The sequence below is a fragment of the Lucilia sericata genome, unplaced genomic scaffold (assembly GCF_015586225.1).
Source record: "Lucilia sericata isolate MDLA Ls3-8-SP2 unplaced genomic scaffold, ASM1558622v1 Contig001550F_arrow, whole genome shotgun sequence".
Classification (NCBI taxonomy): domain Eukaryota; kingdom Metazoa; phylum Arthropoda; class Insecta; order Diptera; family Calliphoridae; genus Lucilia; species Lucilia sericata.
Window position 1 is genome coordinate 81,947 of NW_023995474.1, and position 20,848 is coordinate 102,794.

Genomic DNA, 20,848 nt, shown 5'->3' on the forward strand with positions numbered 1-20,848 from the left:
CATAACCTAGATAATAATTTTATAGTATTTTTTTTGCTTGTTATTATTTTATAGCTTATTCAAGGTTTATTATAATGATGCTTTTTTTGAAAATCCCCAAATTTTTTATTTTAATAAATAATTTTATTAACCATAAACACATCTTCCTAGTATTTCTATTACCAATGGAATACCCTAAAAATGTATGTTTATTATTATTATTATTTTTATTAATAGTTAAGCAACAAAAAATTTGTATACTTTAGTTAAAACTAAGCAAAATGTTAGAAAAATTAAATAAAATTGTATTAATAACAGTAATAAAATATTTAATAATAAAAATTAAACTATTCAAACAGTATAAAATTATTAACGAATTTTCATTAAAGCAATATATTACTTTAGGTTTTGCTGTGATACACCCTGTTATTTAAGACAAAAACCCTATTGTAATAGAATAAGTTTGAATGCAGACAGGGGCATCCAGTAGAATATTTACTTAATTTTAAATATTCTTCTTATAGACCATCACAGATTAGGCTAGGCTATAGACTATACTATAGACTACACTATATGCTAGACTATAGACTAGACTATCGACTAGACTGTAGACTAGACTATAGAATAGACTATCTGCTAGACTACAGACTAGACTATATACTGGACTATAGCCTAGACTATAGACTAGACTATATACTGGACTTTAGCCTAGACTATAGCCTAGACTATAGCCTAGACTATAGACTAGACTATAGACTAGACTATAGACTAGACTAGACTATAGACTATACTATAGACTAGACTATAGACTATACTATAGACTATACTATAGACTAGACTATAGACTATATAATAGACTATACTATAGACTATACTATAGACTATACTATAGACTATACTATAGACTATACTATAGACTATACTATAGACTATACTATAGACTATACTATAGACTATACTATAAACTATACTATAGACTATACTATAGACTATACTATAGACTATACTATAGACTATACTATAGACTATACTATAGACTATACTATAGACTATACTATAGACTAGACTATTGACTAGTCTATTGACTAGACAATAGACTATACTATAGACTAGACTAAAGACTAGACTATGGACTAGACTATAGACTAGACTAGACTATAGACTAGACCATAGACTAGACTATAGACCAGACTATAGACTAGACTATAGACTAGACTATAGGCTAGACATAGTCCAGACTTTAGACTTGACTATAGTTCAGACATTAGACTTGACTATAGTCCAGAATTTAGACTTGACTATAGTCCAGACTTTAGACTTGACTATAGTCCACACTTTGTACTAATTGACTTGACTATAAACTAATAGTCCAGACTATAGATTGGACTATAGTCTAGACTAATAATCCAGACTATTGCCCAAACTATAGACTAGACTCTATTCCAGACTATAGACTAGACTATATTCCAGACTATAGACTAGACTTTAGTCCAGACTATAGACTCGACTATGGTCCAGACTATAGACTAGACTATAGTCCAGACTATAGACTAGACTATAGTCCAGACTATAGACTAGACTATAGTCCAGACTATAAACTAGACTATAGTCCAGACTATAGACTAGACTATTGTCCAGACTATAGACTAGACTATTGTCCAGACTATAGACTAGACTATTGTCCAGACTATAGACTAGACTATATTCCAGACTATAGACTAGACTATTGTCCAGACATTAGACTAGACTATATTCCAGACTATAGACTAGACTATATTCCAGACTATAGACTAGACTATAGTCCAGACTAGTATAGACTAGACTATTGTCCAGACTAGTATAGACTAGACTATAGTCCAGACTAGTATAGACTAGACTATATTCCAGACTAGTATAGACTAAACTATAGTCCAGACTAGTATAGACTAGACTATAGTCCAGACTATAGACTAGATTATAGTCCACACTATAGACAAGACTGTTAGACTTGACTATAGTCCAGACTATGGACTAGACTATAGTCCAGACTAGTATAGACTAATTGACTTGACTATAGACTAATAGTCCAGACTATAGACTAGACAATAGTCCAGACTATAGACTAGGTCATCCTCCAGCCTATAGACTATACTATTTTCAACACTATGACCTAGAGTATTGTCCAGACTATAGACTAGCCTATTTTCCAGATTTTAGACTATACTATAGTCCAAACTATAGACTATAGTTCAGACCATAGACTAGACTATAGTCCAGTCTACATACTAGTCTATAGTACAGACTATAGGCAATATTAGAATTTTAGCGAAAAATATTTTTTTGAAAAAATGCGATATTTTATTGAAATTAGAAAAAATCGTTTTCTTTGGTGGAAAATAAATTTTTTAGTAAAAAATCAAAATTTTAGTGAAAAATATAAATTTTATTGAAAAACCAGTTTTTTATTAAAAAAAATGGAATTTTTAATGAAAAATCGAATTTTTATTAAAAATTAGAATTTTTATTGAAAAATTGCATTTTTAGGCAAAACTTGTTTTTATTAAATTTTCGATGAAAAATAGAATTTGTTGAAAAATTCGGACTCTTTTAAGATAATCGAATTTGTAGTAAAAAAATAGTATTTTTAGTAAAAAAATCGAATTGTTAGTAAAAATTTGTATTTTTAGTAAAAAATTTTAATTTTAGTAAAACACGAAAAATTGGATTTGAAGTAAAAAAAAACCTATTCCAAAAATAAAACTCAAATAATTTGGAGAAAAGAAAACATAATTTCATAAAAAAATTTTATGAAATTGCTTTCAAAATTCCCCAAAATTTTAATTATGCTTTTATTATTACAAATTTATTATTATAATAAATTAATATTTTTTTATCAAATTCATCAACTAAATTACAAAAATTGAGTAAGAAAAATAAATAAGTGGGAGTTTAACAAACAGTTTTTTTTGGTTTAAAATAGAGAAAGAAAAATTTGGTTAAAGAGAATTTAAAATTAAACAAAACACGCACACATATTGAGACAATATATGAGGGAATGATTTGGTAAGAATAGTAGTTTATTTTAAGCTCCCACTTGTTCTAGGAAAACTTTTAAAGTATTTTTCATATGTTCACTAGCCAAGGTTTTCTTATTTAAAGTTTCTCTTAAGGCATACTGACAGGATTTCAAATTATAAGCAGATTTAAATTTCATTTCGGAACGCATAAGACCCAACTGTATGAGTAGATAGTTTAAAACGCGACGCTCTTGTTTGGTTTTAACAGCATAATCTATGCACTCTTTAAATAGAGACATGGCCAAGTCTAAAGCTGTGCTAGAAGCTTGTGATAAATGGCCACATTTGAGTGTGGTAAAGATGAGCAGCAAGAGATAGTTGTCATCGGTGAATTGCTGGAATAAGTTAATGTTTTATTAAGTATTTAAAACTGGTTTTAGGGTCTTATTGCTATTACCTCCATAATGCCTTTGAAGGCTTGCAATTTATCAACTTCTGTTAAAGATTCAAACATTTGTAAAGAACAAGGTTTTTGACTGAGACAGAAAGACTCAGCTGTGGCATCCATATTAGTGGCGGTGGTATCAAAAGTAACACTTTTATTGGATATAAACGACTCATTGGCATTAAGCATCTAATAAATTTAAAAATGTTTACATAAAACTTTAAATTTTTGTTATTTTTGTTTAAAATTCAACTTACTTTAGTGGTAAATGCTTGGGTAGTGGTATAAGCCGTCTCTTCTGCTACATTTTCACCATAATCTTCCTCGTCAGCCTCCTCTGTGGTGTCATTATGATGATCATCATAAATATCTTCTTCTTCATCGACCTCCTCATCAACAGTATCATCATCATCCTCCTCTTCGTCTTCATCTACTTCATCATCATCTTCTTCACCCTCCGATTGATCTTCTTCCATTTCTTCTAAAGCATTTGGATTAGCAGTACATTGCATACCTTCCTTAATACGTTCTCGACCCTCAAAACCAAACTGTTTGTTTTTCAAATTAATTAAAAATATTAGAAATATATTTTGAGGTCCAATATCTCATTGATAACTTACTTGATTACCATCCAAATTGACTCTTTTTAAATTGGGTTTATTTTGTAAAGCTGTCACTAAAACTAAACCACCATCGGGTCCAATTTCATTGAAACCCAAATCTAAAACTTCCAATTCACGATGATTTTCCTCTAAAGCTTCGGCGAAATGATAGGCCCCATTGGTTTTAAGCAAACAGTCACCGAAATTTATTTCACGCAGGCTGAATTTTTAATTAAGTTGATTTTTTTTTTTTTTATTACAAAAACATTTACATAAACTTATTGTAGGGTGGATTAGGGGAAAGCATGAACGTAAAAATGTTAATTTTTAACTAAAGATGAGGATTTTAAGCCAAGCAATGTTATAAAACAATAAGTGGTGAAAAGTACATGGCAACAATAATAAATTTTCTACAACCGCAAAGCAAAATTTTACACAAAAACATTCAGAACTTAAATATAATTTCAATATTTTATCTTTTAGATGGGTTAGGACAAAGCATAAATGTTAAAATAAATGGTTAATAGGTTAGATAATATAAAATAAATGATAATGCTGCAGAATTGTGCAAAACAATTGCAGTCTTCATCGTATTTTATAAATAAAATTGTTATCTTCATTACGTTTTCTAAAGATATCCATGATAGTTAATGGGTTAATTACCAATAAAAACTATGATCCACATAAAATTTTCTAAAGATAATTGTGATCTTCATAAACCTTTCTATAGAAAACTATGATCTTCACCAACTTTTCTATAGGAAAATGCGATCTTCACAAACTTTTCCAAAGAAAAGTGTTGTCTTTAACAACTTTTCTATATAAAACTATGATCTTCATAAACTTTTTAACAGAATAGTGTGATCTTCACCAACTTTTCTAAAGAAAACTAGAATCTGCACCAACTTATCTATAAAACACTATGATCTTCACCATCTTTGCTATAGAAAAGTGTGATTTTCACCAACTTTTCTATAGAAGACTGTGATCTTCACCAACTTTTCTATAGAAAACTATGATCTTCACTAACTCTTCTATAGAAAAATGCGATATTCACAAACTTTTCCAAAGAAAAGTGTTATCTTTAACAACTTTTCTACAGAAAACTGTGATCTTCATCAACTTTTCTATTGAAAAGTGTAATCTTCTATAGAAAACTGTAATCTCCATGATGTTTTCTATAGAAAATTGTGATCTTCTTCAACTTTTCTAAAGAAAACTGTGATCTTCATCGACTTTTCTAAAGAAAACTGTGATATTCACCAACATTTCAATAGAAAACTCTGATCTTCACCAACTTTTCTATAGAAAACAGCAATCGTTATCAATTTCTCTATATAAAATAGTAATATTTATTAAAATTTCTAAGGAAAACTGAAATTTTAAAAATCGCTTTAGAAAACTGTGATCTTCATCAAATTCTCTATAGAAATCTGTGATCTTCATCCAATATTCCATTAAAAACTGTGATCTTCGTTTAGTTTCTAATAAAATCTATGATTTTCATTACACTTTCTATATAAAATTGTGATCTTAATAAAATTTTCTTTATAAAACTGTGATCTTAAAAAAATGTTCTATATTTGTACTTTTCTATAGAAAGCTTTGATATTTTCTAAAAATTCTAACTAAAACTGTGATCTTCATAAATTTGTTTCAAAAAAAAAAAAAAAACTGTAATCAGTAACATAAGTTTAATAAAATGAATATATGCATTTAAAACGCTGACAACTTAAGAATATATGCAATAAATATTTACAAGAATCAAAAATAAAGAAAATTTTAAAAGAAAAAAGAAAATACTCACTGTGGCATATGCGCCAAAGCCTCTGAAATATGAGCTGCTCCCTTGCTGGTCACGGTATTATCATTCAAATTCAATACCTTTAAATTTGTATTCTGTTTAAAACCTTCAGCCAAAGCAGCAATACCTTCATGATAAATAGAATTTTGTGGCATAACTATCTCTTCCAAAGTCTTAAGGGTAGAAAATATTTTTGCAATAGCCTTGGCACCCTCATTCTCCAAACGATTACGACCACCTATGAAAACTTTAAGCTTAAGAGGTGTACCGGCAGCCGAACTATTACGATGACAATCGATAATTGCTTCGGATAACATGCGACCACCATAGATACCCAAACCGCAATTGTTCATGTGTAATTCTTGTAGACTGTAGCAAACGGGGGAACGTAAAAGTTCTTCTAAGCCTACCATGCCATGAGGGCCTATGGCATTGTCACTTAAATCGAGTACTGTAAGTTTAGCTCCAGCTATAGACATGCCATTGCCTAGTAATTTTAAGGCCTCAGGTATTTCAGCCTTTAGACGGCTGGTAAACATGTTTTTCCATAAAGCTTTGCGGAATTCAGGGTGCTTTTCCAAAGCCTTACCAATGGCGGCAGCTGCCTCTACACCCAAAGTATTACCATCTAATTTAAGATAATGCACCACTTTTTGCATATCCAAGGCCCTAACCACATCCTCAACTATGAAATAAACAATAATTAGTAATAATTAAGTAAATAAATTAAAATATTTTTCGCAAACAACAAACCATCTTTGGCCGAATCCCATTTTAGCTGTTTGTCGGCAAAACTTATGCCTTCTTCAGATAATTCACTGGCTAATTTGGTAAAACTAAAATTGGCAGCCATGGTTTTTTTAATATTTTTTATAAATACTTTTTAAATTTTTTAGTAATTAAACAAAATTTCAATATTTTTCGCAATTTTATACGCGCACACACACAATAACCTCAAATTTCAGCGCCGGTTTTTTTCTTTTTTGCGTTTGTTTGTTTGCGACAGCTGTCATCAGGGCACACTTAGAAAAAAAACTAATCAAAATGTAACTATAGTTTATGAATACTTATGTATTTCTTTACAGACAACTTATTTCTACAAATTAATAGGAGCATCAGAGGACTTAAGATTCTGCGAGTTATGTAAAATGGCGAAAAGACTGTTAATTTATGTATATGATTAATATATTAATAAAATTAACAATATATATATATATATATATATATATATATATATATATATATATATATATATTAAAATATCAATAAATTGTGTTTTATTATAAATTGGTATAGCCGTCAGATTTAACGGATATATTCATCAAGTGCGATTAGTCAACAATGACCGATTATTGCATCATTTTTTTATTTGTTAACTGTGATGGATATATCCATCAAGCATGATTAGTCAATCATGACTAATATTTATATCATCCATGATTAGTAAACAACAAAAGAGTGAGCAGCTCAAATATATGTTTTAAAGTCGATAGAATTCATAAGTGCGAGGGTGATGCAACATCACATGTACACAAATGTTTCCATCACTTTTTACATATTGCCCTTAAGAAAGTGATGGGAGCTTTGTGTACATGTGATGTTGCATCACCCTCGCACTTATGAATTCTATCGACTTTAAAACATATATTTGAGCTGCTCACTCTTTTGTTGTTTACTAATCATGGATGATATAAATATTAGTCATGATTTGTTAACTGTGATGGATATATCCATCACAGTTAACAAATAAAAAAATGATGCAATAATCGGTCATTGTTGACTAATCACACTTGATGAATATATCCGTCAAATCTGACGGCTATACCAATTTATAATAAAACACAATTTATTGATATTTTAATATATATATTGTTAATTTTATTAATATAGTAATCATATACATAAATTACCAGTCTTTTCACCATTTTACATATCTCGCAGAATCTTAAGTCCTCTGATGCTCCTATTAATTTGTGGAAATAAGTTGTCTGTAAAGAAATACATAAGTATTCATAAATATCGAAATATAAAAATCATAAGTACATATTTATGTTACCATTGATTGATTAAACTCCGAATTGTTTATCTTCTGATCCACTTCCTGAACTTTTTTAAAATTTAGTTTATAATAATTCTCTTTATTTTTAATAATTTAAAGACTTTGTAATTTTTTTATTTTTTCGCTTCTTGATCTTTGGCTTTCGCAGAAACAATTAATTTGTAACGACGAAAAATACAACTCTGTAACACAGTGACAGTCATTTGATCGGTCATTTGGCTGTCATTGTTGATCAAAATATAAATTTTAATACATTTTAATCAAAATGTATTTGTTTCATTCTTTCATATGCAAATTCAACCCTATACCACACATTGGGTCCAGTAACGGTCATTTTACCGGTCATTTGACTGTCATTGTTGATGGAATCATCCATTAAATTTTTTTTCGACAACTCTATAAAAAAAATGTTGCGTGTGTGTTAGTAAAATCATTTTGTATGTGTTAGTTTCGGTCATTCATTTCTTATAGGGTAGGGTACCTTCACAAAGTATACAGAGGTGTCACTTTTGACATTTCAAAAAGTCTAAAATCAGCTTTTGTTTGATTTTGAAATTGTTTGGTGAGAAATGGTATATAGAACACGACTAAAAAAATAGTTTTTTTGCTCGTGACACCTCTGTATACTTTGTGCTACAGGATTTTTTTAGACCATTAACTTAAAAATTAACTTTGTTATTTAAAAAGTGGATGTCTACTTTTACCCACATTTTGAAAAATTATAAAAAAATACTACACAGACAAAAGTTTCAGCATAAATATTATGAACTGCTTTCATTGACTAAAGTTAATAATATTTAAGAATAAGTTCCTAAATTGTATGAATTTTTTCATTTTTATATTTTTAAACATAATCTAGAAGCCTTGACTTAAAATATTAGTTGTGTTTTGTTGATAACGTTCAAAGGCAATTTCATATAAATTTAAAATTTATAAACGTTAGGAGTTAACGTGTAAAATTATACAAGTTAATTTTAACGTCAATAAAAGTGCTACCAATTCAAAAATAAAAATACAAATATTAATGTGCTTATGTCAAACAATAAAAAAATATTTTAAAATAAAATTTAAATCAAAAAAAAAAATATCAAATAAAAAAACCTTTTTTAAGAAAATGTAAATAATTTCAAGATTTAGCAGATTTCTTCTGTGGAGTGATGCCAAGTCAGGTAATGTTCGTTTTGTTGCTAACTTTAAGCGTTAACACTCATTGATAGCAACAAAACACAACTATTAAAAATTTTCTTTATATTTTTCTGTTTGTTAAAAAATGTTTGAAATTTTCTTTAGAAAATTTTTTATTTCTTTATGATTTTTAGATTGAAAACAATGAAATATGCGCGTAACATGCAGCATTTTCTGAAGAATGGATGTTTAGCTATATGCTGGTTTTTTTATTTCATATTTTGTTTTCCAGCATTTTTATTTATTTATCATAAAAATACGCTAATATGTGATTATTTTCTAAAAAATGGAAGATATTAATAGGTAACGGTTATTTATTTATTGCATTTTTGATGAAAATCAAAGAAAATGAACAAAAAAACAAAAAAATATTTCATGTACAAATTCATACATTTTATGAACTTTTAATATTCTGAATGAAAATGGTTTGGGAAAAAAAAGTCATGTTCGATTCATTCAATTTATTTCAAAATTCATTCCAAATATGAATTATTTTTTTCTGTGTAGAACAAGTATTTCTTTTGAATCTCTTTATATATTCAATAACTAAAAGTTTTTACTAATTTTTACAAAAATATTTGAAATACAAAAACAATTTCTGATAATTTGTAGTTAATGAACAGACATTCTATTTTCTAACAAAATTTCTTAATTTAAAGTTTAATTTTTAAACTTTTAAATAGTAAATCCCAAATTGATTGCAATAAAATTAATTAGCGGGATTGAAATCTAAGTCGGGATCAACCTTTAAAAAGCGGGATAATCCCGCAATTGGGGGGTGTCTGGTCACGTTAATTATGGACCAAGATCTCCATAATTTAAAGTATTTTTTTAATTATACCATAATTCTATCATAATGCTAAACTTTTGGAATGCCTGATTAACTATAATTTGATTTTCTGTAAGAGGATTATATTGGCGGACCGATCCACATAATTTTAGGTTTCATAAATATAGATTTCGGTTCCTAAAAAGTTTTTTTTCGTCGAATTCCATTATTACATCTACATTTGAAAGCGTAAAAAACGTTAAAATCAAATAAAAAAAAGCAGAAAACAGTTTGGCGCGAAAAATTCCAGCAGAATTTGTTTTCGCAGTCGGCAGAATTGACATCAACTGCACTTTCCATTTAAAATACACATGTTCGATATCCTTTTACGGTATGACATACCAGCAATGTAAAAAGGTGCAGCTTGGTTGACGTCAACGACGCTGGTTTGAAGTAAAAGCAGCGACCCGAATTAGGCGCGTAAAAAAAGCGACAGCTGTCATACACCGGCATTTTTTGTTAACATTCAGTGTGAATGCTAAACAAATCAACCGCTGTCTTGTTTTGTTTATTTATGTCATTACAGTAACCGCTGTATTGTTGTTTTTCTTCTTTACAACACAATTATTTGACAATTCAATTCATAGAAAAAATTCCCCCACAAACAAAAAAATTGTGTATTTTTCTCACGTCTTTTTTGTTATTTTAACCAAAAATTCCAACATATATCAATAAAATAATTACCAAATCTTTAAGCCCCAATATATATGTAAACAAGGAAATTGTCTAGCCGTGGTTTAATTAAAAAAACATGTGTAAACTCCAACATAAAAGACAAGCCAAATTTATAAAACTATTGTAGAAATAAACAAAAACAAAATAAATAAATATTAAAAATTCACAAAAGAAAAAAAACCATAGAAATTCCAACGAAATTCTTGTCAGTTTTAGCCATAAATGACTCAATGCACAACAGAATTGGTCGTAAGATGTTGTTGACCAAGAAACACTGGATCTTCCTAATGGGTGTTTTATGTCTAATGGTCTGTATAGGCTATTGGTTTATAGGGTCCGAAGTTAAACTAAATGGTATGTAATATTCCTATAGCTTAATAAGCTAAAAACTAAATCTTAAGAAATTTTCTTGCAGCTCTTAAACCTTTAAGCAAATATAATAATAATCAATCTCCAGCTAATGCAGGTGCTGCTACTGCTGTCGATGCTCTATCGCCTTTAGATAATTTCGATTATGAGGAACAACTAGTGGTGCTGTATAATCGTGTGCCCAAAACGGGCTCTACAAGTTTTGTAAATATTGCTTATGATTTGTGTAAGAAAAATCGTTTTCATGTTTTGCATATCAATATTACGGCCAATAATCATGTTTTATCTTTACCTAATCAGGTATGTGGAAGATAGTGTTAAATGTGTATTAGTTGTTGATATATGTAATTATTTTATTCATTTAACACTAGGTCTCTTTTGTACGTAATGTCACCAAGTGGCATGAAATGAAACCGGCCCTTTATCATGGTCATTTGGCCTATTTGGATTTTTCAAAGTAAGTAGAAAATGACGATAGTGTTCCATAGAAAATTTTATGAAATTTGTTAAAAATCAAAGTTGTTTATAGAAATTTAGAGCAGACTTAAAGATAATCATATTGTTTTTATAGAAAATTGTTAGCGATCACAGTATTCTAAAGGAAATTTGATAACGATCATAGTTTTCTATAGAAGATGTTTGTTTTCTATAGAAACTTTAAGTATTCTGTAGAAAATTTGATAATCACTATTTTCTTTAAAAAAATTTAATGAAAATTACAGTTTTAGGAAAAAAATTTGATGAAGATCGCATTTTTTGTTTAGAAAATTTGAAGTTCAGAATATTGTAAAGAAAATATGAGTACAATGTAGAAAATTTGATGAAGATCAAAGTTTTATATAGAAAATTTTATAAAGATCTGTTTTCTATAAAAACTTTCTATAAAAAATTACAGTTTTCTATAGAAAATTTGATGAAAATCACAGTTTTCTATAGAAATTTTGATGAAGATAACATTTTTCTTTAGAAAATTTGATGAAGATCGCAGTTATTTGAAGATCTATGTTTTCTATAGAAAATTTTACAAAGTTTATAGTTTTCTATTGAAAATTTGAGAACGATCTCTGGTTTATAAAGAAATTTTGATGAAGATTGCAGTTATTTAGAATAATGTTTATAACGATTACTGTTTTATATAGAAAATTTGATGAAGATTACAGTTTCCTTTTGAAAATTTTATGAAGATCGCTGTTATTTAACGATCACTGTTTTCTATTTAAGACTTAAGAACGATCACAGTTTTCTTTATAAAATTTTAAAACGATCTCTTGTTTCTGTATAAATTTTCTTGCGGCTTTCCGTTTCCTTTAGAAGATTAGATGAAAAACCCTTGTTCCTTGAGAAAATTTTATGAAGATGACAGTTGTTGGAAGATCACAGTTTTCTATAGAATATTTTATAAAGATTTAAGAGTTTTCTTTAGAAAATCTGAGAATAATCTGTGTTTTCTATAGAAATTTTAATGAAAATTGCAGTTTACTTTAGAAAAATTGATGAAAATTCCTGTTTTCTTTTAAAAATTAAACAATTTTTACAATAAATTACAAAAATTCTTATTCTTTATCTTTTTAAACTTTTCATTTCCAGATTCCAAATTGCCCATAAACCAATTTATATTAATATAGTGCGTAAGCCATTGGATAGACTTGTTTCCTATTATTATTTTTTACGTTACGGTGATAATTATCGTCCAAATTTAGTACGCAAAAAGGCGGGTAATAAAATTGTAAGTTTTTTCGTATTATATAGTTGTTTTTAAATTTTTACTCAAATTTTCTTATAATTTAAAGACATTCGATGAATGTGTAGAATTGCAACAACCAGACTGTGATCCCAAAAATATGTGGCTACAAATACCTTTCTTTTGTGGTCATGCCGCTGAATGTTGGGAACCCGGCAGTCAATGGGCTTTAGATAGAGCTAAAGAGAATTTAGTTAATGAATATTTCCTAGTGGGTGTAACAGAACAAATGGAAGATTTTGTAGATTTATTGGAAAAGTCATTGCCACGGTGAGTAAGAAAATGTTTCCCAGTTAATCAGTTTTTATTTGACTTTTTTCATATTAGCATGTTTCAAGGTTTTACGGAATACTATCGTCATTCCAATAAATCCCATTTGAGACATACAACTTTCAAAATTCTACCCAGAGAAGAAACTGTAGCCACTATAATGCAATCAAAAGTATGGCAAATGGAAACTGAATTGTATAATTTTGCTTTGGCACAATTTGAATTTAATAAACGTAAACTAGTGCAGCCGGATAAGAAACAAATACAAAAGTTTATGTATGAAAAAATTAAACCAAAATAAGCTAAAGTTTGGCAGCTAAAGAAAAAGACACATACAGACTTGTAAATAGTATTGTTTTCCTAAGTAATGTACTTAATTTATGTTTAAAATTGTTCATTTCACAATTGTTTTAAACAAAAACCCTCCTGCGCCCCCCCCTTCCCCTCCACACTTTCTCAAACACACTCAATTGCCTTATTTTGTTAAAAGAAGTTAAACATATTAAGAAGAAGGAAACAACATAAATGATATTTTTTATTAATTAAATTATTATTATTATTATTATGATAACGTTTAGTAGAAGCAATATTTAAAAAAAAAAAAACTTACAAAACATTGAAATAAAATTGTATTATATTAAACAACAACAACAATAACTTTAACCGTAGTAAAATTTAGCATATCATATTATGTATTAATTTATAAATTTAACATAAAACCAACAAAAATTCCTTAACCTTTTTTTTTAATATTTTTACAAAATCTATTGTTTTTATGTATTAATTTCAAATTTTTTCTTTTAAATAACATAATCTTAATTTAGTTTTAAATTTTAAACTAACAAGGTAAACGAAAATAAAAAAAATAAAAAACTTAAACAATTAACATTTTATACCTATGGACAATACTAAAGATGAGAATATAAAACAAAAATATATTAACTATACAAAACAAAAACTCCCCATAAATATTTTAGTTAATTATAACAAAGAATTTATAAAAAAAAGTAACGAAAAACACATACAACTAGAAAAAATTTAAAATATTTAACAAATACAAAATAAATTTATGTAATAAATTGTATTAATATCATATGTATAACCCTTAAAAAAGAGGAAATCATTTAAAATGAATAAACAGAATTAATTCTAATTGAAAAAAAAATTGGATTAAAAAACTAAAGAAAAAGAGTTTTATTTCAATGAAGATCACTGTTTTTTATAGAAAATTTGATGAAGATCGCAGTTTTCTATGAAATATTTTATGAAGATCGCAGTTTTTTGAAGATCTCTGTTTTCTGCAGCAAATTAGATTAAGATCACATCTATTTTTAAAATATTTGACGAAGATCACAGTATTCTATAGGAAATATGTTAAAGATCACAAGGTTTTTAAAAGATCACTGTATTCTAGAGAAAACTTTATAAAGATCACTGTATTCTAGAGAAAATTTTATAAAGATCACAGTTTTCTTTAGATTATTGGATGGATATTAGATGAAGATCAAAGCTATTTTTAGAAAATTTTAAGAAGATCACAAGTTTCTTTAGAAAATTTTATAAAGATCGCCTTTTTTTTGGTGATCACTATGTTCTAGAGAAAATTAGATGAAGATCGCAGTTTTCTATAGAAAATTTGATAAAGATAACAGTTTTCTATAGAAGAGTTGTATTTGTAGCAACTTTTCAATGAAGATCACTGTATTTTTATAGAAAATTTCATGAAGATCGCAGTTTTCTATGAAAAATTTTATGAAGATCGCAGTTTTTTGAATATCCCTATTTGCTGCAGACAATTAGATTAAGATCACAGCTATTTTTAGAAAATTTAACGAAGATCACAGTTTTCTATAGGAAATTTGATAAAGATTACAAGTTTTTTAAAAGATCACTTTATTCTAGAGAAAATTTTATAAAGATCACAGTTTTCTATAGAATGTTTGATAGATATTAGATGAAGATCAAAGCTATTTTTAGAAAATTTTAAGAAGATCACAAGTTTCTTTAGAAAATTTTATAAAGATCGCAGTTTTTTAACGAAGATCACAGTTTTCTATAGAATTTTTGATGAAGATCGCTATTTTCTATAGTAAAATGGTTGGAGATCACAGTTTCCTAATCAAGCATGATGAAAATTACAGATTTCTGTAGAAAATTTTATGTTTCCTATAGAAAATTCAATGAAAATCAGATTTTTTTAGAAAATTTTATGGAAATCACAGTTTTCTAAAGAAAATTTTATAAAGATCAATGTTTTCTATAGAAAATTCTGTAAAGATCACTACTTTTTTATAGAACTTTGATGAAGATCACAGTTTTCTCAGGAAGAATTGATGAAAATTTAATAAAGATCACAGTTTTTGGAAGATCAAAGTTCTCTATATGAAATTTGATGAAGATCACAATTTTTTTAAGAAACTTTTATAAAGATCTATAGAAAATTCTGCGAAGATCCCTACTTTTTTATAGAACTTTGATGAAAATCACAGTTTTCTTATGAAGAATTGTTTAAAATTTAATGAAGATCACAGTTTTTGGAAGATCAAAGTGTTCTAAAGGAAATTTGATGAAGATCACACTTTATTAATGAAAATTTTATAAAGATCACTGTTTTTTTTTATAGAACTTTGATGAAAATCACAGTTTTCTTATGAAGAATTGATGAAAATTTAGTGAAGATTATAATTTTTGGAAGATGGCTGCTTTTTCCATAGAAATTTTATATAACAACCAAAGTTTTCTATAGAAAATTTTATGAAGATCACACTTTTTTAAAGATCACTTTTTTCTATAGAAAATTTAAGAACGATCACAGTTATCAGTACAAATTAAAATAACGATCACATGCTTCTAAAGAAAATTTGATAAAGATCCTAGTTTTGTAATAAAAACTTGAAAACGATCACTGCCTTCAGTGGATATTTTGAAAAAGATCAATGTTTTCAAAACAAACTAAATCACAAATCACATTCTTTTAAAAATTATTTATAAAATATTCGCCATAACAACCCTTAGACAAAACAAAACTGCCCTTTGAATTGTTGTTTATGCCTAACACAAAATCACATAAATTAATTAAATTTAAATAACAAATATAATTATTAAATGTCATGTTTTAAAAAAATATTCTTGTATTTATTGCATTTACTTAAACAAATGGCAGTTTTAGTCAAAAGATCAAGACGAAAACAACGGCAACGTACAATGTGTTCAAGAAAATGTCTAAAATGGAAATTAAAATGTATACGACGAAAAATCAAGTGCATATTGATACTGCTGGGCTTTAGAAGACTGAGAAGAGATAGAATCTTTCAGCCGCAAAGAACGTATTAAAGAATAAATGGAAATTATGAAAAGAGATGATTTATTAATAAAAAAATGTTAAATATAAAAGAATTCAAATAAAAAATCAAGTATTTTGTTTTATTCCATAAAATGTTTAACTAAATTTGTAACGATCACAGTTTTCTATACAAAATTTGTTGCAGATCGAAAAGTTTGCTTTATTAAAGATCAAATTTGATTCAGATCAACTTTTTTCTATAATAGATTAAAAAATTTAAAACGATCACAACTCTCAGCGTACATTTTATTGATCCTAGTTTCTATAGAAAATTAGTTAACGATCAATGTTTTGGACAGAATTTTAAACAACGATCACAGTTTCCTAAAGAAAATAACATAATGATCACAATTTTCTATAAAAAAAATGTTACCAATCATAGTTCTCAAACAAAATATTAATAACAGTCATAGTTTTTTTCAAAATATTTAAATAACGATCACTGTTTTTAGTCTAGGCTATAGTCTAGTCTATAGTCTAGTCTATAGTCTTGTCTATAGTCTAGTCTATAGTCTAGTCTATAGTCTTGTCTATAGTCTAGTCTAGTCTATAGTCCAGTCTATAGTCTAGTCTATAGTCTAGTCAATAGCGAAGTCTATAGTGTAGTCTATAGTTTAGTTTGTAGTTTAGTCTATGGTGTAGTCTGTAGTTTAGTCTATAGTCTAGTCTATAGTCTAGTCTATAGTCCAGTCTAGGGATGCCAATCGGGACTGGTTTTTAGAAATCCCGGGATTCGGGATTTTTAAATAAATCCCGGAATCCCGATATCGGGATCCCGGGATTTTCGGGATTTCTAAATCCCGAAAAATATAAAAAAAATTCAAAAAATCTTAATAATTTACCGACAAAAATAAAATGTTTTATTTCATATTGCAATATGAATACTCTTAGTAGGTGTTTACTTTCCAATAAGCATTTTGTGAAAAGAAAAACAAATTAATTCAAAGTACATACTTAGAATAAAAATCTTTCCATCCCAGGCACTGAATAGTAGAATAAAAACCTGAAATAATACCCATGATATCCAAATTTACAATGGTTTCCAAATAATATTTAAATAGTATGTGTAATGGGGATCCATACGAGGCTACATAGAGCACCTGTACTGCACCTATATCTCCTCCACCTTATATCCCGTGTTCACTAACCAAGGGAATTATCTTCTCGCCATCTTATTGACAGGTTGACTTCCATTATAGATATCCGATAGTATCAATGCCTATTTATTGCCCTTTTTATACCCTTAGTAGGGATGGTATATTGGGTTTCTCCGGAGTAGTGCTTTTGTTTTATACTGTCCTAAAATACGCTGATGAAATTTGAAATGATCGGGCTTTTGATCCGAGCCCCCATACAAAACACAGCTTTAAAAAAGAATTAGTGTCCACAATTCGCTTAAAAAGAGAACTGTCGCAATGAAATTCAGCATAAAACATTTTATGTAACCGTAAATTCGCCCTCCAAATTTTATGAGGATCGACTCATATGATGGCGTCCTTCCCCCAAGCATATTTCAGAAAAATAGTTTTTTAACAATAAAGTGCTAGGATATATCGGAGGCGAGGTATACTTTTATTATGAAAACAAAATTACATTTTACTCTCATAACTGGTGAATGGGGTTATATGGTCGGCCTCGCCCGCCTATAATTTCGTACTTGTTATTTTTATATATCCGATAGTATCTATGCCTATTTAGTATAGCAATGAAATTTGATATTCGTAAATCCCTGACGAGCCAAAACCTCTCTACCAAATTTTATGTGGGTCGGTTCATATTTGACCCTACCCCCATATAAGGTCCCGTTAAAAAAATGACTTTAACGCTCATTACTGGCTTAAAAATACGAGTATAGCGATGAAATTCGATACACATATGTTTCATGCGAGCCAAAATCTCTCTACCAAGTTTTATGTGTTTCGGTTCATAATTGACCCTACCCCTACATAAGGTCCCATCCAGATAAATACTTTAACGCTCATTACTGGCTTACAAGTACGAGTGTAGAGATGAAATTTGAGATAAGTAAGTTTCTTACTCGCCAAAAGCTAAGAAACTTTTATAGGAACGTAAATCTTCCTACCGGAAAGTGTATGAACCAAAATTGGTCTAAAAAAATTATGAAAAATTTTATAAAAACGGTCAATGATTCACCCTACCTCTCATATAAGGTCCTATCAGTAAATTTGATGAGTAATATCACCCTGATGTTTATAGAAAAGCATATTCGGCATAGCCGAATATAGCACTCTTACTTTTTTTTGATATTTCAGCTTGTAAGTTAGTAGAGTCATCTTAAGTCCAAAAACTTTTTAAATTCTCTTATTTAGTACTTTATAATGTATAAAATAGCGGAAAAATACTTAAAAATTCGGGATTTTAAAATCCCGAAATTTCCCGGGATTTCATTTTTTAAAATCCCGGTTTTCGGTACTTTCAAATCCCGAAAATCCCGGGATTTTCGGGAATCGGGAATTCCCGTTTGGCATCCCTAGTCCAGTCTATAGTCTAGTCTATTAGTCTAGTTTATAGTCTAGTTTATAACCTAGTCTATAGTCCAGTCTATAGTCCAGTCTATAGTCTAGTCTTTGGTCTAGTCTGTAGTTTATTCAAGAGTGTAGTCTATAGGCTAGTCTAGAGTCTGTTCTATAGTCTAGTCTGAAGTTTAGTCCATAGTCTAGTGTATTGTCTACTCTATAGTCTAGTCTTTGGTCTAGTCTGTAGTTTAGTCAATAGTGTAGTCTAGAGTCTGTTCTATAGTCTAGTCTGTAGTTTAGTCTATAGTCTAATGTATTGTCTAGTCTATAGTCTAGTATATATTGTAGTATATAGTCTGGTCTATAGTCTTGTCTATAGTCTATTCTATAGTCTAGTCTATAGTCTAGTCTATAGTCTAGTCTATAGTCTAGTCTATAGTCTAGTCTATAGTCTAGTCTATAGTCTAGTCTATAGTCTAGTCTATAGTCTAGTCTATAGTCTAGTCTATAGTCTAGTCTATAGTCTAGTCTATAGTCTAGTCTATAGTCTAGTCTATAATCTAGTCTATAGTCTAGTCTATAGTCCAGTCTATAGTCCAGTCTATAGTCCAGTCTATAGTCCAGCCTATAGTCCAGTCTATAGTCCAGTCTATAGTCTATTCTTTGGTCTAATCTGTAGTTTATTCAATACTGTAGTCTAGAGTCTGTTCTATAGTCTAGTCTGAAGTTTAGTCCATAGTCTAGTGTATTGTCTACTCTATAGTCTAGTCTATAGTCTTTGGTCTAGTCTGTAGGTTAGTCAATAGTGTAGTCTATAGTCTAGAGTCTGTTTTATAGTCTAGTCTGTAGTTTAGTCTATAGTCTAATGTATTGTCTACTGTATGGTCTAGTATATAGTGTAGTATATAGTCTGGTCTATAGTCTTGGCTATAGTCTATTCTATAGTATAGTCTATAGTCTACTCTTTTGTCTAGTCTGTAGTCTTGTCTATAGTCTAGTTTATTGTCTAGTCTATAGTCTAGTCTAGTCTATAGTCTAGTCTATAGTCCAGTCTATAGTCCAGTCTATAGTCCAGTCTATAGTCCAGTCTATAGTCCAACCTATAGTCCAGTCTATAGTCTAGTCTTTGGTCTAATCTGTAGTTTATTCAATACTGTAGTCTAGAGTCTGTTCTATAGTCTAGTCTGAAGTTTAGTTCATAGTCTAGTGTATTGTCTACTCTATAGTCTAGTCTATAGTCTTTGGTCTAGTCTGTAGGTTAGTCAATAGTGTAGTCTATAGTCTAGAGTCTGTTCTATAGTTTAGTCTATAGTTTAGTCTATAGTCTAATGTATTGTCTACTCTATGGTCTAGTATATAGTGTAGTATATAGTCTGGTCTATAGTCTTGACTATAGTCTATTCTATAGTCTAGTCTATAGTCTACTCTTTTGTCTAGTCTATAGTCTTGTCTATAGTCTAGTTTATTGTCTAGTCTATAGTCTAGTTCATAGTCTTGTCTATAGCCTAGTCTATTTTCTGGTCTATAGTCTTGACTATAATCTATTCTATAGTCTTGTCCATAATATAGTCCATAATATCGTAAATAGTATATTCTATAGTCTAGTCTATATTCTAATCTATAGCCTAGTCTAGAGTCAAGTCATTAGTCCAATTTTTAATATCGTTCGTTATAAGATTAAGTGAGTACATGTTTCACGTGGTCAATATTTGAATAACTTCACCCCCAATGTAACCTTTTCATTGTGTGTAAATGTGTATTATTTGTTCTCTAAAGAAAATATGAATTTTAATAAGGACAGTAAGGGCTCACTATAACGAATAGAAAAATAATAAAAATTGGATGTAAATATTAAGTTAATCTTTTGTTTAGCTATGTCATATGTAGCTGATATTGTAAGTTATTTAAGAGTGCAGGAAAATTGTGACTATTAAATGTTAACACGAAATTGTGAATTCTAAAAGAATATTGCTTTTTTTGTGTACAGTACTGTATTATACTTACATACATTTTTTGCATATATTATAGGAATATTGTATGTATAGTGCATTTGATTCGAAGCTCTTAATAAATT

The 20,848-nt window shown here is 28.7% G+C and overlaps 2 protein-coding genes across 3 annotated transcripts; one reads left to right on the forward strand and one right to left on the reverse strand.

Annotated features, from left to right (window-relative positions):
- Nucleotides 1-2,645: 2,645 nt before the first annotated feature.
- On the reverse strand, nucleotides 2,646-6,851 carry LOC119611876 (ran GTPase-activating protein). Its single transcript, XM_037967579.1, has 6 exons — nucleotides 6,580-6,851; nucleotides 5,830-6,511; nucleotides 4,041-4,242; nucleotides 3,678-3,968; nucleotides 3,433-3,609; nucleotides 2,646-3,370 (listed from the first exon to the last, which is right to left on the reverse strand). Exons 1-6 carry the CDS (start codon nucleotides 6,677-6,679, stop codon nucleotides 3,041-3,043), a joined length of 1,782 nt encoding a protein of 593 aa, XP_037823507.1. The 5' UTR covers nucleotides 6,680-6,851; the 3' UTR covers nucleotides 2,646-3,040.
- Nucleotides 6,852-10,454: 3,603 nt separating this feature from the next.
- Nucleotides 10,455-13,533, forward strand: LOC119611878 (heparin sulfate O-sulfotransferase). Of its 2 annotated transcripts, none has more exons than XM_037967580.1 (6): nucleotides 10,455-10,928; nucleotides 10,990-11,243; nucleotides 11,315-11,400; nucleotides 12,531-12,669; nucleotides 12,734-12,954; nucleotides 13,012-13,533. In XM_037967580.1, exons 1-6 carry the CDS (start codon nucleotides 10,805-10,807, stop codon nucleotides 13,253-13,255), a joined length of 1,068 nt encoding a protein of 355 aa, XP_037823508.1. In that variant the 5' UTR covers nucleotides 10,455-10,804; the 3' UTR covers nucleotides 13,256-13,533. The 2 variants fall into 2 exon arrangements, with proteins under 2 accessions (XP_037823508.1, XP_037823509.1); XM_037967581.1 differs by having other exon boundaries at nucleotides 10,464-10,928; nucleotides 11,032-11,243.
- Nucleotides 13,534-20,848: the final 7,315 nt, after the last annotated feature.

Bases quoted from the DNA above. Each gene is read 5' to 3' on its own strand.
- LOC119611876 (XM_037967579.1), bottom strand. From the start codon at position 6,679: ATGGCTGCCAATTTTAGTTTTACCAAATTAGCCAGTGAATTATCTGAA. The intron at 4,243-5,829 runs GTGAGTATTTTC...TTAAAAATTCAG, and splicing joins GCTTTGGCGCATATGCCACA to CCTGCGTGAAATAAATTTCG. The intron at 3,610-3,677 runs GTAAGTTGAATT...TAAATTTATTAG, and splicing joins CCCAAGCATTTACCACTAAA to ATGCTTAATGCCAATGAGTC.
- LOC119611878 (XM_037967580.1), top strand. From the start codon at position 10,805: ATGCACAACAGAATTGGTCGTAAGATGTTGTTGACCAAGAAACACTGG. The intron at 11,244-11,314 runs GTATGTGGAAGA...ATTTAACACTAG, and splicing joins TTTTATCTTTACCTAATCAG to GTCTCTTTTGTACGTAATGT. The intron at 12,955-13,011 runs GTGAGTAAGAAA...TTTTCATATTAG, and splicing joins TTGGAAAAGTCATTGCCACG to CATGTTTCAAGGTTTTACGG.